Source organism: Trachurus japonicus, chromosome 6 (assembly GCF_045865225.1).
Source record: "Trachurus japonicus isolate A0001 chromosome 6, Traja_1.0".
Classification (NCBI taxonomy): Eukaryota; Metazoa; Chordata; class Actinopteri; order Carangiformes; family Carangidae; genus Trachurus; species Trachurus japonicus.
In genome coordinates, this window is record NC_140912.1 from 32,109,010 (window position 1) to 32,122,847 (window position 13,838).

The 13,838-nt window shown below is 44.1% G+C and overlaps 1 protein-coding gene across 3 annotated transcripts in view; it reads right to left on the bottom strand.

Moving 5' to 3' along the window:
• grm8b (glutamate receptor, metabotropic 8b) overlaps positions 1-13,838 on the bottom strand; it is a 589,884-nt gene that overhangs the window by 888 nt on the left and 575,158 nt on the right. For all 3 annotated transcript variants that reach the window (XM_085780237.1, XM_085780235.1, XM_085780236.1), the window contains one exon: positions 4,391-4,637. In XM_085780237.1, coding sequence (XP_085636363.1) covers positions 4,391-4,637 — 247 coding nt within the window. The remainder of the gene's footprint in view (positions 1-4,390; positions 4,638-13,838) is intronic.

A 13,838-nucleotide genomic window follows, 5' to 3' on the forward strand; every position in this document is an offset into this window, starting at 1 on the left:
GTTGTTTTATCCTGCATTGCTGTGTTCACATCTTCCCAAATGAACCGATCTTTGGGGTTAAACGCTCCTTGTTTCGGAACAATGGCGCCAAACAAGCCAGGTCTGAAGACAGCCTTAGTTAGGGAAACTAACTCCTCAAAAACAGCCAATCATTTCTCTCTTATAATAAAACCAGGTGGTGTTGTATTTTATACCAACAGGTCCTGGAGAAATGGGATTTCCACTGACGCCAGAATCTCATTCCAATATCTCACTGCTTTGAGGTTGCCTTCAATGATGACGAGTTCTGTGTTGGGGATTTTGGCACATTTATTTTGGGTGCTAACTGCCCGTTTAGCTGTGCTGCTCATTTCACAAATGCACAATCCTTACAAGTTGTACCTCGTTGTAAAGGTGACTAATCAGGCTTTCCAACGATATAAAATATAACATAAATTAGAATTATAAAAGGGAAGAAATGATTGATTGAAATAACATTTCCAAACTTTAGTTGGAGGAACAGCAACAGCCGAATCAGCCGCTTACCACCTGCACCTGAGTATAAACTGTATATGAAGGTAAAACTCAGGTTTCTGAGGAACGGTTTGGTTGGTTTATAGAAATTGAGCCTTTTCACATGAGTCAGACTCATGTGGCCATTGGAGGTACTGCACCTCGCTGTTGGCTTCATCTTTCAGTTTCAATCTTTCATTATTTTCTTGTGAGAGTTGGAACTTCAGACTTTATGGAAGTTCAGTCACGATGGTTTGTGATTGGTTGATTCACAAACAAACAAACAAACAAACAAACACACGCAGGTGGAGAGGATTCAGGTCTTCTGTCCCGACCATGAACTCCTTATCAGCTTTCCTACGGTGGCCCTGAGAGCTCAACACGCTTTATAAAACACATGCAAATAAACAAAAGTGCTGCAAACTCCAACAACATCTTCTTCAGTCTTCTTCTTCCCTCGCCTGCTGCCTTGAAACTTCAACTTGAAATGTTTTTTTGTTTGTACTTTGTAAAGTTTTCAACTGATATGTAAATGCTGCACCTTTTCCAGTGTGTCTTCCTGGCATGAATTAATACATCAAATCAAATCAAATCTCAAAAAGCTTGACAACACAAGAGCTGCAAATTCTCAGAAGTGTTTCCAGGGGACACTAAAAAGTGACGAACCTGCTGGGACTTGTTGTTCAAGACTTTTAAAGTTTAAAAAACACCTTAAAGGGATAGTAGCATTTTTTTTAAAGTGGGGTTGTATGATCTACAAATAGCCCCTAAGTACTTTAATTGCAGTAGAAGACTCTCAGCACTCCTCTCGTTAGCAACGCCAGCCCATAATAGCCCTGCCCAGAGATTTACAACATACAGTGTTGTGAATGGACCCAAAGAAACGGCCTATTTTCACGGCCTAAAAGAGGCTTTACGTGAAAAAAAAGTTCCATTGTTCGCTATAATATAATTTTTTCCAGCCCTTCAAAGTGCAGGAAAAACACAGTTTTTATTTGGACCAAACCAACTCACGTATCCCTCCGCCCAGGGTTAGCGCCCGCCGATCAGCAGTTGGTTTGCTCCAAATAAAAACTGTGTTTTACCTGCACTTTGAAGGGCTGGAAAAAATTATATTATAGCGAACAATGGAACTGTGTATTACTAAACCTCTTTTAGGCCGCGAAAATAGGCCGTTTCTTTGGGTCCATTCACAACACTGTATGTTGTAAATCTCTGGGCAGGACTATTATGGGCTGGCGTTGCTAACGGGAGGAGTGCAGAGAGTCTTCTACTGCAATTTAAGCACTTAGGGGCTATTTGTAGATCATACAACCCCACTTGAAAAAAATGCTACTATCCCTTTAAGCTGCAGTGCATTGAGCTCTCAGGGCCACCGTACTTTCCTCTGCTTATAGAGACAACAGCTAAAAAGGTCTTGACTACAAAACTAACACTCCAACGTCTCCAGCAGGTGTTGACACGTTTTCCTCCTGGTTTTCCTAACAACTGAATCTTTTATTTCTCCCCCCTCACACACACACACACACACACACAGCAGATAAAACGGAGTGAGGCGGTTGAGGCTGGCGCGGCGCTGACGTGAGATCTGCTGCTACTGCTGCTCGTTAGATAAAGCAGATCGGTTCAGTCAGCACATCTCTGATGACGAGTAAACAAACCGACCTCCTCTCCTCCACTTTTCTGCTGACGGACGGAGAAGCGGCTTTGAAGTGGAACTGGGAGCTGCTGCATCACGTCTGGTCTCAGGTGGCGTCTCCAACCCGTCAACTTCCTGTTACATCCTCATTAACCTGGCTCCCACTCACACAGGAACTCTTCCTCCTCCTCCTCCTCCTCCTCTTATAGTCGACACAATCATTAACAACATTTACAGCTCGTGTCTTTTTGTTTGTTCTTGTTCATGACTCCTGTCTCCACCTGCAGGAGGTCCAGGTCGTTACGTCAGCTTCACACCGGCTTCTGGAACTCACTGAAATCATCTCTGCTGCAGTTTCTCCTACAGACTTGCACCCTGTGATATCTTTATGCTCTATGCGCTCATTTTTTAAGGGATAGTTCAACATTTTGGCAAATTGGCCCATTGCCATAATCGCTATAGTCTTAGCAGTAGGATTTCTTGGTTTCCCGCATCAAACTCATCAAATACACAATCCAACAACTCCACAACGCTCTGGTGGACAAGTTGTGACCTGCACATTCACCACGCTATGAGATAATAACACAACGTTACCAGACAGAGTTGTTTTAGAGGGAAATTCATGCAAAACCGTTGATGCGCGTTGCGTTCAACATCAAGCAGTCTCTGTATTTCCCTCTAAAACAACTCTGTGTGGTAACGTTGTGTTATTATCTCATAGTGTGGTGAATGTGCAGGTCACAACTTGTCCACCAGAGCGTTGTGGAGTTGTTGGATTGTGTATTTGATGAGTTTGATGCGGGAAACCAAGAAATCCCATAATGAGCCTCCGTAGCCTAGCTCTGAACAGCTCACGGCTCTGCTCCGCTGTTCTAAAAATAGCTTGCACCGACAATTAAAGGTAACAAACCTACTGCTATGACTATAGGGATTATGGCAATGGGCCAATTTGCCAAAATGTTGAACTATCCCTTTAAACCCACACATGCCCCTCTGAAGGTTAATCATCTGTAAATGAACAATATTTCAATCAGCACTTTATCGTTGATGATTGCGTCAATGTGATTTTGATTGGATGATGGATTTGTATGAAATTCTTTCACCTTAGTTTCAGTTTTTCTTAAATGTTTTAGATTTTTAACTTATTTTATTGACTTTTTGATGCACTGTTGTTTGATACGTCAAACAGAGTTGGAACAGAGTGGAGTCGGAGGAAATAGTGGGATTAGTTTCTAACCTTCTGTACCACCTGGGACAGAAATCAATCAAAGCTCTCTGACTATTCATGAGTGAAGCTTTGTGAACAAATCAAACCCGACACGTTCATGAACACACCTGTGTGTTCCCATCGTTCTGCTTCATGAAGCTCACACACTGAGAAACATGAGGCTCGTTCCCACAGCTGGTCACAGACTGTGACTTAATCAACCAGTTTATATTAAAAAAACAGAGTTAATGAGGCTCTGACTGATGAAATAAACATTAAAACAGCTATAAAATGACTTCATCTCATCATGATATGATATTAAAGCAGATATCAGTGGAATGTTTTTGTTAATATAAGTCCTAAATAGTCCTATTTTCCGTCAGCAATCACTTACATGAAGTATTTCAGCCTAAACACGAGTCTCTCCGTCACTCTGCTCTGCTGTAACCCGAGGAGAAAATTTTCCTTGTGGGATACAAGTGTTATCCAATGAGGGGAGAGAACGGCATGAAGGGCTGTGTGTGCAGCCAAGGGATGCGCGTGAATGTGGTGACGTAGCACGAGGACCAATTGATGCCTGACAAGGGCGGGGGCTGCTAACTCATGGTGCGTTCAAGGAAACTCGTACTTTGTGTTTTTCCTTCCTGTGAAGTCATACCAGTTCGATCTGGTACGAGTTCACGGGTCGGAAGTTACGAGTGGCCGTTATAGGGAACTTTCACAGACAACAGGACGGTAAAAACACGAGCTACGGGTTACCTGGAACGCTACCAAGTCGTAGTTGTGACTTGAAGCTGTAACTTACGGTTTCAAAAGCCTGCCTTGAACACAGCATTAGCCGAAACGGCCGTGCCACTGATATCTGCTTTAAATTCTGTTTGTTTAGTTTTTATAAACAACAAAAACTTTGAAACTTTGTGAAGTTGACTCTTATATTTTACTTTATATTAAATTCTCTGATTATTTTGTATTTTCACTTTACGTGGTTTTTAAACCTGCAACTGTTAGCCAATCAGAGTGATGGAGAGCCCCTCCCCCACACACACACTCACCGTTGGCCTCCACGCCCTCGCACAGCTCCGTCTTCACCTCGCCGTTGGGCCGCTCGGCCGCCAGCTGCGACAGTTTGCTGGTCATGGTGGCGGCGGTGACGATGGCCTTGAAGCTGCGCTTGCGCTTGGGGACGTTCTGCTCCGGGTGGAGGATGATGATGTAGACCTTCGGCATGTAGAGCATCCCCAAGGAGACGGAGGCGCTGAGGCTGAGGGAGACGGTGAGCGTGGCCGTCTGGATGTACATCTGAGGAGACATCACATCAACCAATCAGACCTATTGGACATTGACATATAAAGACGTATAATGATAAAACATTCCACTCCGCCCCCTCACGTCACCTTGTCAAACTGATCTGTGCACTGCAAAAACTCAAATATGTTACCAAGAATATTTGTCTTATTTCTAGTCAAAACAAACCTCATAATACACAAAATAACACTCATCATATAAAAATTAGCTTGATTTTAAGACACTTTTTACTCCTTTCAGGCATATTTTTACTTGAAATAAGTAGAAAAATCTGATAGTGGAACAAGTTTTTATTCCTTATTACAAGCACAAAAACCCTGCTTTCACTGGCAGATTTTTCTACTTAAGTGAAAATTTGTTTGAAACAAGTGAAAATGATCTAAAAACAAGTTTATTTTTAGGTGATGAGTCTTATTTTAAGTGAAAAGAGATTAGTTTTGACAAGAAATAAGACAAATATTCTTGGAATTCGCAGTGTGTAAATCTGTATTTCCAGCGGTGGACAAACAGCTGGATGATCATTAACTCTCCATAATCTGCGTCTTTAAAATGCGATCAGCAGCCGAGCAGAGACGCTCCCTCCTCCTGATGACCCTGAACGCATCATTAGGCACCGTGCTGCATTTAGGAGCCGGTACAAGACAATAGATGCGTTGCTGTCTGTCCGTTCAAAGACCTGGACCAGGACGAGGAGAGAGCAGCTGCTTCGAATAAAGATAGAGTATGTAGAGTCGCTACGGTTAGCTTAGCAAGAAATCAAACAGGTGCATTGAAAAGAAGTTTAATAGTGAAAATAGTGTGGGGGAAAATGTTTTTATGTTTTACATGATCTTGGAAGGCATTGAAAAACACCTTGAATTTGGCTTTTCCACCTTCCCTAAACAGATTTAAGCACCCTGTTGCCCAACAGTATGAAATTACATGTTCTTGCCTTGACTGATTCATTGTAAATTGTTGTGCTTGCTTTTGTGATTTCTGTTATTGTGCACTTGGCCCCATTGAAAATGAGGGTCTCCCTCAATGGCTCCTGAGTTATAAATAAAGCTTTTGAATTTGAAATTTAAATTTAAAGGTCCAGTGTTTATTATCTGGTGAGGTTGTTTGGCAAAATCTGAATATATACTACTCGTGAATATATCATTGTAGGGTATAATCGCTGTATAAAATAAGATGTGTTTGGATTTCTTAGCCTTACAATTCTTCTTCAAGGGTCTTGCTTTAGAGAGTGTCGCCATCTTGCGCTGCCATGTTTGTACGGTAGCCCGAAAGGAAAATCCAGCCAATCAGAGCGCACGTTTAAGAGTTTCAAGATAAACAAACCTATGAAGAAGGAGGAGGACGAAACAGAAGACATAGATATCTTAAATTCATCCCTCCATGCTCCCAAAATACTCCCAGTCATGGAAGACGCCATTTCCGCATACGTTTTTTTGTCCTCGGAGGCCACCGTCTCTTTACCGATGGGAGGGGTGAGCGCTGTAACCAAGAATCTGAATGTCACAGTTTTCCCCTCATTTTACACACTACACCTTTAAAACAAATTGATAAAGTTGTGTTCTGGCTTTGTAGCATGTGTTTTCCTTTTAGCTGCAGTGCGTTGGTCCCTCAGGGCCACCGTAGATTGGGTCGATTTCAGCAGTAACCGTCCTGATGAAGAGGCTCTATGCTCTAACATCTGGTGTAGACTCTTGGTTTTTACTGTGCACAACTGGAGACTAATTAAACAGCAGAGCAACAGTTCAGCAGCAGCTGCAACAAACTCCCTCAGCCTCTGGTGTCGGAGTAGAAGGTTTTCTGTGCGACAGGTGATGTGAACTTTTACATCTATAGCGACAAATCTCAGCAGGTTTGTGTTGTGTGTTGTGTAACCGTTAAAAAACCACAAAATGAACCAATAAAACAAGCAACATGAACATTAATGTGAGTTTCTCAGGTGTGAGCAGCTGCAGCGACGAGTCGACATCGGCTAAACCAGCTGGAAGCAACTCATCGTCTGCAGCTGCTGCCACTGAGGCGGCCACCTCCAGTGCATTGTGGGTAAGAGGCAGAGAGCAGAGTGTGTGTGTGTGTGTATGTGTGTGTGTGTGTGATTGCGACAGGAAGCATTGAGGTGTGTTTTGTTGTTCGCTGTTGATGTCGATAAAAGTCGTTTTGGGGGAAGAGGAGGAAACATGGAGCCAGGTTGGTTATCACAGAGAGAGAGAGAGAAAGAGCAGTCTGAGTTAAGCTCGCTCCACCACACACACACACACACACACACACACACACCCTGCTGCTCCCTCTCTCCGCCCTGCAGCATCTGTCACAACAACACACACCTGTGCACTCGCTCCCCAAACACACAACCACACAACCACAACCCAACACCGACGCAGTTTTTGGAGGATGCTGTTCTGTCGTTGCCGCCGTTGCCATGGCAACCGCCCCCGGGTTAACGGCCCCGACTGCTCCGAGGGAGGGAGGAGAGGAAGAGGAGGGAAGTGGAGGAGGAGGAGGGAGGAAGAAGGTGAGAAGGAGGAAGAGGAGGAGGCAGGAGAGAGGGAGGAAGAGGAGGGAGGAGGAAGAGGAAGAAGAGGAGGAAGAGGAAGGAGGAGGAAGAGGAGGAGGAGGAGGAGGGAGGAGAGGAAAAGGAGGGAGGAAGAGGACGATGGAGAGAAAGGAGGTGATGAAGAGGAGGAGGAAGGAGAGGAAGAGGAGGGGGTGAGGTAGAGGAGAAGGAAGAAGGAGGAGAGGAAGAGGAGGGAGGAAGAAGGTGAGGAGGAAGAGGGAGGGGAGTAGGAGGAGGGAGGAGAGGAAAAGGAGGGAGGAAGAGGACGATGAAGAGAAAGGAGGTGAGGAAGAGGAGGAGGAAGGTGAGATAGAGGAAGAGGAGGCAGGAGAGTGGGAGGAGGAGGGAGATGAAGAGGAGAAGGAAGGAGGGAGGAAGGTGAGATAGAGGAAGAGGAACAAGGGAGAAGAGGAAGAGGAGGGAGGTGAGGAAGAAGTGGAGAAGAAGGAGGAAGGAGAGGAAGAGGAAGAAGAGGAGGGGGAGGTGAGGAAGAGGAAGAAGAGGAGGACACAGGTGAGGAAGAGGATGAGGTGAGGTAGAGGAAGAAGAGGAGGAGGCAGGAGAGGGGGAGGAGGAGGAAGAGGAGGAGGGAAGTGAGGAAGAGGAGGAAGGAGGGAGGAAGAGGAGGAGGGAGGTGAGATACAGGAAGAGGAACAAGGGAGAAGAGGAAGAGGTGGAGAAGAAGGAGGAAGAGGGAGGCGAGGTAGAGGAGGAGGAAGGAGAGTAAGAGGAGCAAGAGGGAGGTGAAGAAGAAGTGGAGAAGGGCCGAGTCGTTGTCTTTATCACCGTCACACACAACAACAACAACATCAAAGTTTGTGTTTTCTGCTTCTCATGTTTCATTGATCTCATTGGTTATTGATTTGTTACTAAAACTCATTCACAACTTCCAGGTCTCTACAGATCTGCTGCACCTTGTGTTCATGCCATCCCATAATAACCACGACTCATTATAAACAATGGCTCCTTAAAACGATCCAGATCTTCTGGACAGACCAGCAGGAGCCGAGAGGGGGATTGTGGGTAACGGTTTTGGTTTAAGACTCTTTTTGGGGACACGGATCTAAAAAAGTCTCAGTTTGAACTTTAAATCTCTTTAACTGGGAAGTTTGAGACGGACAGAGGAGGAGGAGGAGGAGGAAGAGGAAGAGGAGGAGGTCCAGGAGGTTAATGGAGGCTGAATCCTGTGGCTGTGACCTCTTCCTCCTCTTCCTCCTCTTCCTCCTCTTCCTCCTCCTCCAATCAAAGCTCAACGGTTTAAAGCCAAAGTGAGTGAGAGGAGCAGCCGAGGCCGGAGAGGAAAGTGGAGCAGCAAATATTTAATCTGAGTAGAAAGAAGAGAGGTATAGAGGTATAGGATCATGAAACAGCAGATGATTCAGCACCGTGAGCTCTGGTGTTTGTGGAGATCGACAGACGACGATCTGTCGCCCACAGCTTCTTCAAGTCTTCTCCGTGTTTTCTTAAATTTGTCCCTTTTCTCTTCCACTAAAGTTCAAACTTCACCTCAAGCAGAAACAACTTCTTGTGATGGTTTGTACTGTAACTCTAGAGCAGAAGGATCACATTTTCCGACAAAGAATCTGTTTAAAAACCTCAAATTTCTTCAAGTTCTCGATAAAGAAAAAGAAGAAGCAGAAACTTTTTCTGTTTGATCCCTCACTGGCTTCCCACTCGCTGTCTGACTTCAAGTTAAGACTTAAAGCTCTGTCACTCTGATCGTCACAGCAGACTGTAGAAACCCTCTCACTGACGATGCCTTCAGGGACTTTGGTGACTCTTGATTATTGAACAATAAACCGGAGCAATTAAACGAGATCAGGATCAATCGTGACGGCACAAAAAATTTCTTCCAGCTTGAGTTTGATCTGTTTTCCGTTCTGTGTGTGAACAGTTTTTATGTTTTATTGATCCAGGCAAAGAAAGATTTCACCTCTTAAAGACACAGAGACGATCCTCCAGCCAGGGAATATTCTGACCATTGGCCATTTCAAAGGGATAGTTCAACATTTATGTCAAATTGGCCCATTGTCATAATCCCTATAGTCATAGCAGTAGGTTTGTTACCTTTAATTGTTGGTGCAAGCTGTTTTTAGAACGGTGGAGCAGAGCCGTGAGCTGCTCAGAGCTATGCTACGGAGGCTCATTATGGGATTTCTTGGTTTCCCCTCATCAAACTCATCAAATACACAATCCAACAACTCCACAACGCTCTGGTGGACAAGTTGTGAGCTGCACATTCACGAGATGAGATAATAACACAACGTTACCAGACAGAGTTGTTTCAGAGGGAAATTCATGCAAAACCGCTAATGCGCGTTGCCTTCAGGGACAATTTTTCATCAACAGTCTCTGTATTTCCCTCTTTACAGAGCATCAGAGCTGGGACCTCGCCCCTCAGAGAGGAGGTCGTTGGTTGGTTGGTTGGTTTACTTTATTAATCCCTCTGAAGGGAAATTGATTGTCACTCTGTACGCACAACATCCAACACACAATACTACAACATGACAAGCATTGACAACTCAGGCAGTACAATAAGTGCAATGCAATGCATTACTCAGCATAGCACACAACAGAAAACAACAATAATTAACAACAATGTTCATTAAAAAACTTCACTGCACCAGGTACAAAAGACCTCCTGAATCTTTCTGAGGAACATCTCGGCATCACCAGTCTGTTGCTAAAAGAACTCTTCAGTTCATGGAAGAAAACATAGAGTGGGTGGTCCTTATTGTGCAGAATGCACCAGAGTTTCCTCCCCACCCTCTTCTCCATGACCACCTCTAAGGAGTCAGGAGGCAAACACGACTGACTGCTTTTAAATGATTGTGGAAGCTGGGGACTATTGATTGATTTATTGGTGCTTTTTATTGTATATTGCTTTTGTTTTTATTTTGCCATTGTTTTCATATGTTGTAAATTGTTTTGTTTTTTTGCACTATTATATGTTTCAAGGGCTGAGAGAGAGCCAGGCCAGATGACATTACATTGCATTGACTGCACATTGTACTTTTTAATGTATATGACAAATAAACTTGCAGCATACGTAGGACAGGACGCAGGTATGTCATCAACAGTTCTTTGGTGTGAAACCAGAACCAACCGGATCAGATCAAAACACATTATGACCCTGTCGGTAAAAAATGACAAACAATGAAAAAGTCTAGTGCCTCCTCTGGCTCCAGCGGGATTCTGGGTATTTTATACTACGACAGTGAGATCTTTATCAGCAGACGAAGATGAGACGATCTCAGGTTTGATTCCTGACTCTTGAGGTTCCTGAGGCGCTTAGTATCGACTTCCTCTCAACAGGTCTGAGGCTCATAAAGCAGCAGAGCGAAGCTGATCCCTACACACACACACACACACACACTCACTCTGTGGGTTTATGTTTTATTTTATAGGAGAAGCAGAATAAACAGAATAAATGAAAAGACGTCGACTGAATAGTTTTTGTGTCGTTCGTCAACTCAAACAAACAAAGCCGGTGTTGTCGTCATCAGATTATTGGTCTGGGAATTAATCTGTGAAATAACCCTTTATTTAACAAACAAATGAAACGAATTAGATTTTCACCATTAAATAATTCAGTGTGGTTCTAAACAAACATGTCAAACAGCAGCGTCTCTTCTAATCTGCAGCCACACGTCACTCCCACTAATTATTTATGTGTTTCTACAATATTGATTATTATTACTGTCTGCATGACTCACTTCATAATTACACCATCCTCATTATCCTGTAATTACACTCATAAAAGTAAAGAAACTGACATGAATTTTTAAACTATAACATAAATTAGTTCCTTTCACTAACTGTTTAAAGTTCTGACCTCGTGATGTTCATTAATCAAACTGTGTCACGTCTGTGTTAATAAACAGTAATAAAGTCTCAGTCTGTGAGGTTTTAACTGAGTGGGAACACAAGGGAATCATGGGAAAACAATGGCTCCTATCTACGACCGCCTGCAGATCTACATATGAATGTAAAATGTTGTTAATGGAAGGTTAATTTACCCTCCTGTGGTCAAGGAAGAAAGGAAGGAAGGGCGATGGGAAAGAAGTAGCCTAAGGAAGGACAAAGGGAAAGATGGGAGGAAAGAAGGAAGAGGAAAAAGGAAGGAAAGATAGAAGGAGGGAGAGAACAGATCGGGTCAAAAAGGGAGGAAGAAGTAAGGACGAAGGGAAGGAAGGTAGGAAGGGAAAAGGATTGTGGAAAGAAGGAAGGGAAAAAGGAAGGGAAGAAAGATGGAGGAAGGGAACAGATTTGTTCAAGGAAGGAAGAAGGGAAAGAAGGAAGGGAAAAGGGATGGAAAGGAAGATGGTGGGAGGGAACAGATTTGTTCAGGGAAGGAAGAAAGAAGGAAGGAAGGAAAGATAGAAGGAGGGAGAGAACAGATTGGGTCAAAAAGGAAGGAAGAAGTAAGGTAGGAAGGGAAAAAGGAAGGAAAGAAAGATGGAGGAAGGGAATAGATTTGTTCAAGGAAGGAAGAAGGGAAAAGGGAAAGAAAGAAAGATGGAGGGAGGGGACAGATTTGTTCAAGGAAGAAGGGAAAGAAGGAAGGGAAAAGGGAAGGAAAGGAAAGAAAGATGGAGGGATAGGGAGCAGATCAGGTCAACTGGATCACAAGAGGAAGGAAGAAGAAGTAAGGACGAAGGGAAAGAAAGAAAGAAGGAAGGGAAAAGGGAAGGATGGAGGAAGGGAACAGATTGGGTCAGTTTGACCCAGAAGGACGACAGGGTTAATATATGAAACATTGCAGCTCAGTATTGAAGCCTGGTTCTGCTCAGGCTGCTGAATGGTGCTGCGTTCAGGGCCCTGCAGCCTCTCGTGTCTTTATTATTCACTCTGGAGCCGACACTCAGCCAGCACACAGCCGACCACTGACCGACCGACCGACCGACCGCTGCTGCTGCTGCTGCTGCTGCTGCTGCTGCTGCTGCTGCTGCTGCTGCTGCTGCTGCTGCTGCTGCTGCTGCTGCTGTAAATGTCAGCGAGTGAGCGCGGTAAAGATCAGATGATTAGTTCAGGTTCGCTACAGTTTGGACGTGAGTCTGATTATCTCTGGGTCTCTTCTCTCTTCTCCTCTGTCTGAGCGTTGTGTTCAGGTACAGGAGATCATTTCAATTTCACTCCATAACTTGACATTCAAGTGGATCAATAACACGCTGAGAGTCTGACGAGTGTGTGATGAGTTAATTACAGCGAGGAGGAGGACGAGGACGAGGTTGAGTTCGTCTTCATCGACTGCAGCCGCGAGCCGCCGCCACCGCCGCTAGAAGGAGATCAGCAGAGATCAATACTCGGCTCTGCTCCACAGCTGTGTTTAACAAGGAGATTTAATGGAGGCCTTCGGCTGAGACTGAGGTTTCCCGCCTCCTCGTCAGCACCTAAACGCACCGTCACCGGAGGCACACGGCCCCTCGTTCTCCTGATCTACAGCTTCACGCTACAGAACAACACAAACATCTCCACAAGCTGTTTTTAGAACGGTGGAGCAGAGCCGTGAGCTGCTCAGAGCTATGCTACGGAGGCTAATGGGATTTCTTGGTTTCCCTCATCAAACTCATCAAATACACAATCCAACAACTCCACAACGCTCTGGTGGACAAGTTGTGACCTGCACATTCACCACACTATGAGATAATAACACAACGTTACCAGACAGAGTTGTTTTAGAGGGAAATTTATGCAAAACCTCTGATCCGCGTTGCCTTCAGGGACAGTTTTTCATCAAGCAGTCTCTGCATTTCCCTCTAAAACAACTATAGGGACTATGGCAATGGGCCAAAATGTTGGACTATCCCTTTGAAGTAAAAATGTAGCAGAGTTCATCTTTAACAGATAACTGTCCGAAAAAGAGAAAATGTCAATGAGCTGCAGTTCACTGGGAGAAAATGTCTTGAGGTCAGAGGAGAAAGGTCAGACTGGTTGGAGCTGAGAGACAACGGCAACAACAGAAGTCTGCAGAAGAACATCTCTGAACCACAACACGAGGAACGTTGAAGCAGATGAGCTACAGCGGCAGAAACTCTACCAACATGACACGATAGACGAAAGGAAAAACGAAAAACTCAACCGTTCCTCCACAGTCTCCAGATCTGAGTCCAGCACAGCTTTGTCCTTTAGGATGTGGTGCAGACATCAGAGTGTGTGGAGTATAAAGGGTGACTTGTTGAAGGAACAAAAAAGTAGAGGAGTAAAAACTACAAGAAACAAAGTACAACTGGGAAATATTTCATTTCCATAGATACAATTCTTGAGATATACTTTACTCCTGATTTGAATTTTGTGTTTTCAGCTTCTGGGACACCATAGTTTTGAGATGAGTCTGCTCAGACTCTGTTTTAACTGATTAATAGACGTTAATATTGCGTCTAATTTCAGTTTTAATCTGAAATAATTCATTTCCTGTGTTTCATTTGATTGTTTTGGTCCATTTCTGGATCTAACCAACAGGTTTTTCTTCATCAGGGTGCAGGAGGCTCCAGCATGTGAGGGGTTAATGTCATTAATGTTGTTTATTATTATCATTTTTAAAGATAAACCAGCCACCCACTCGTCCATAACCTCAACCTCAACCTTTAATTAGCAGTGAGCAGCTGAGTGAGTGAAGGTTAAAGGAGCAGGAGGAGGCTCAGACT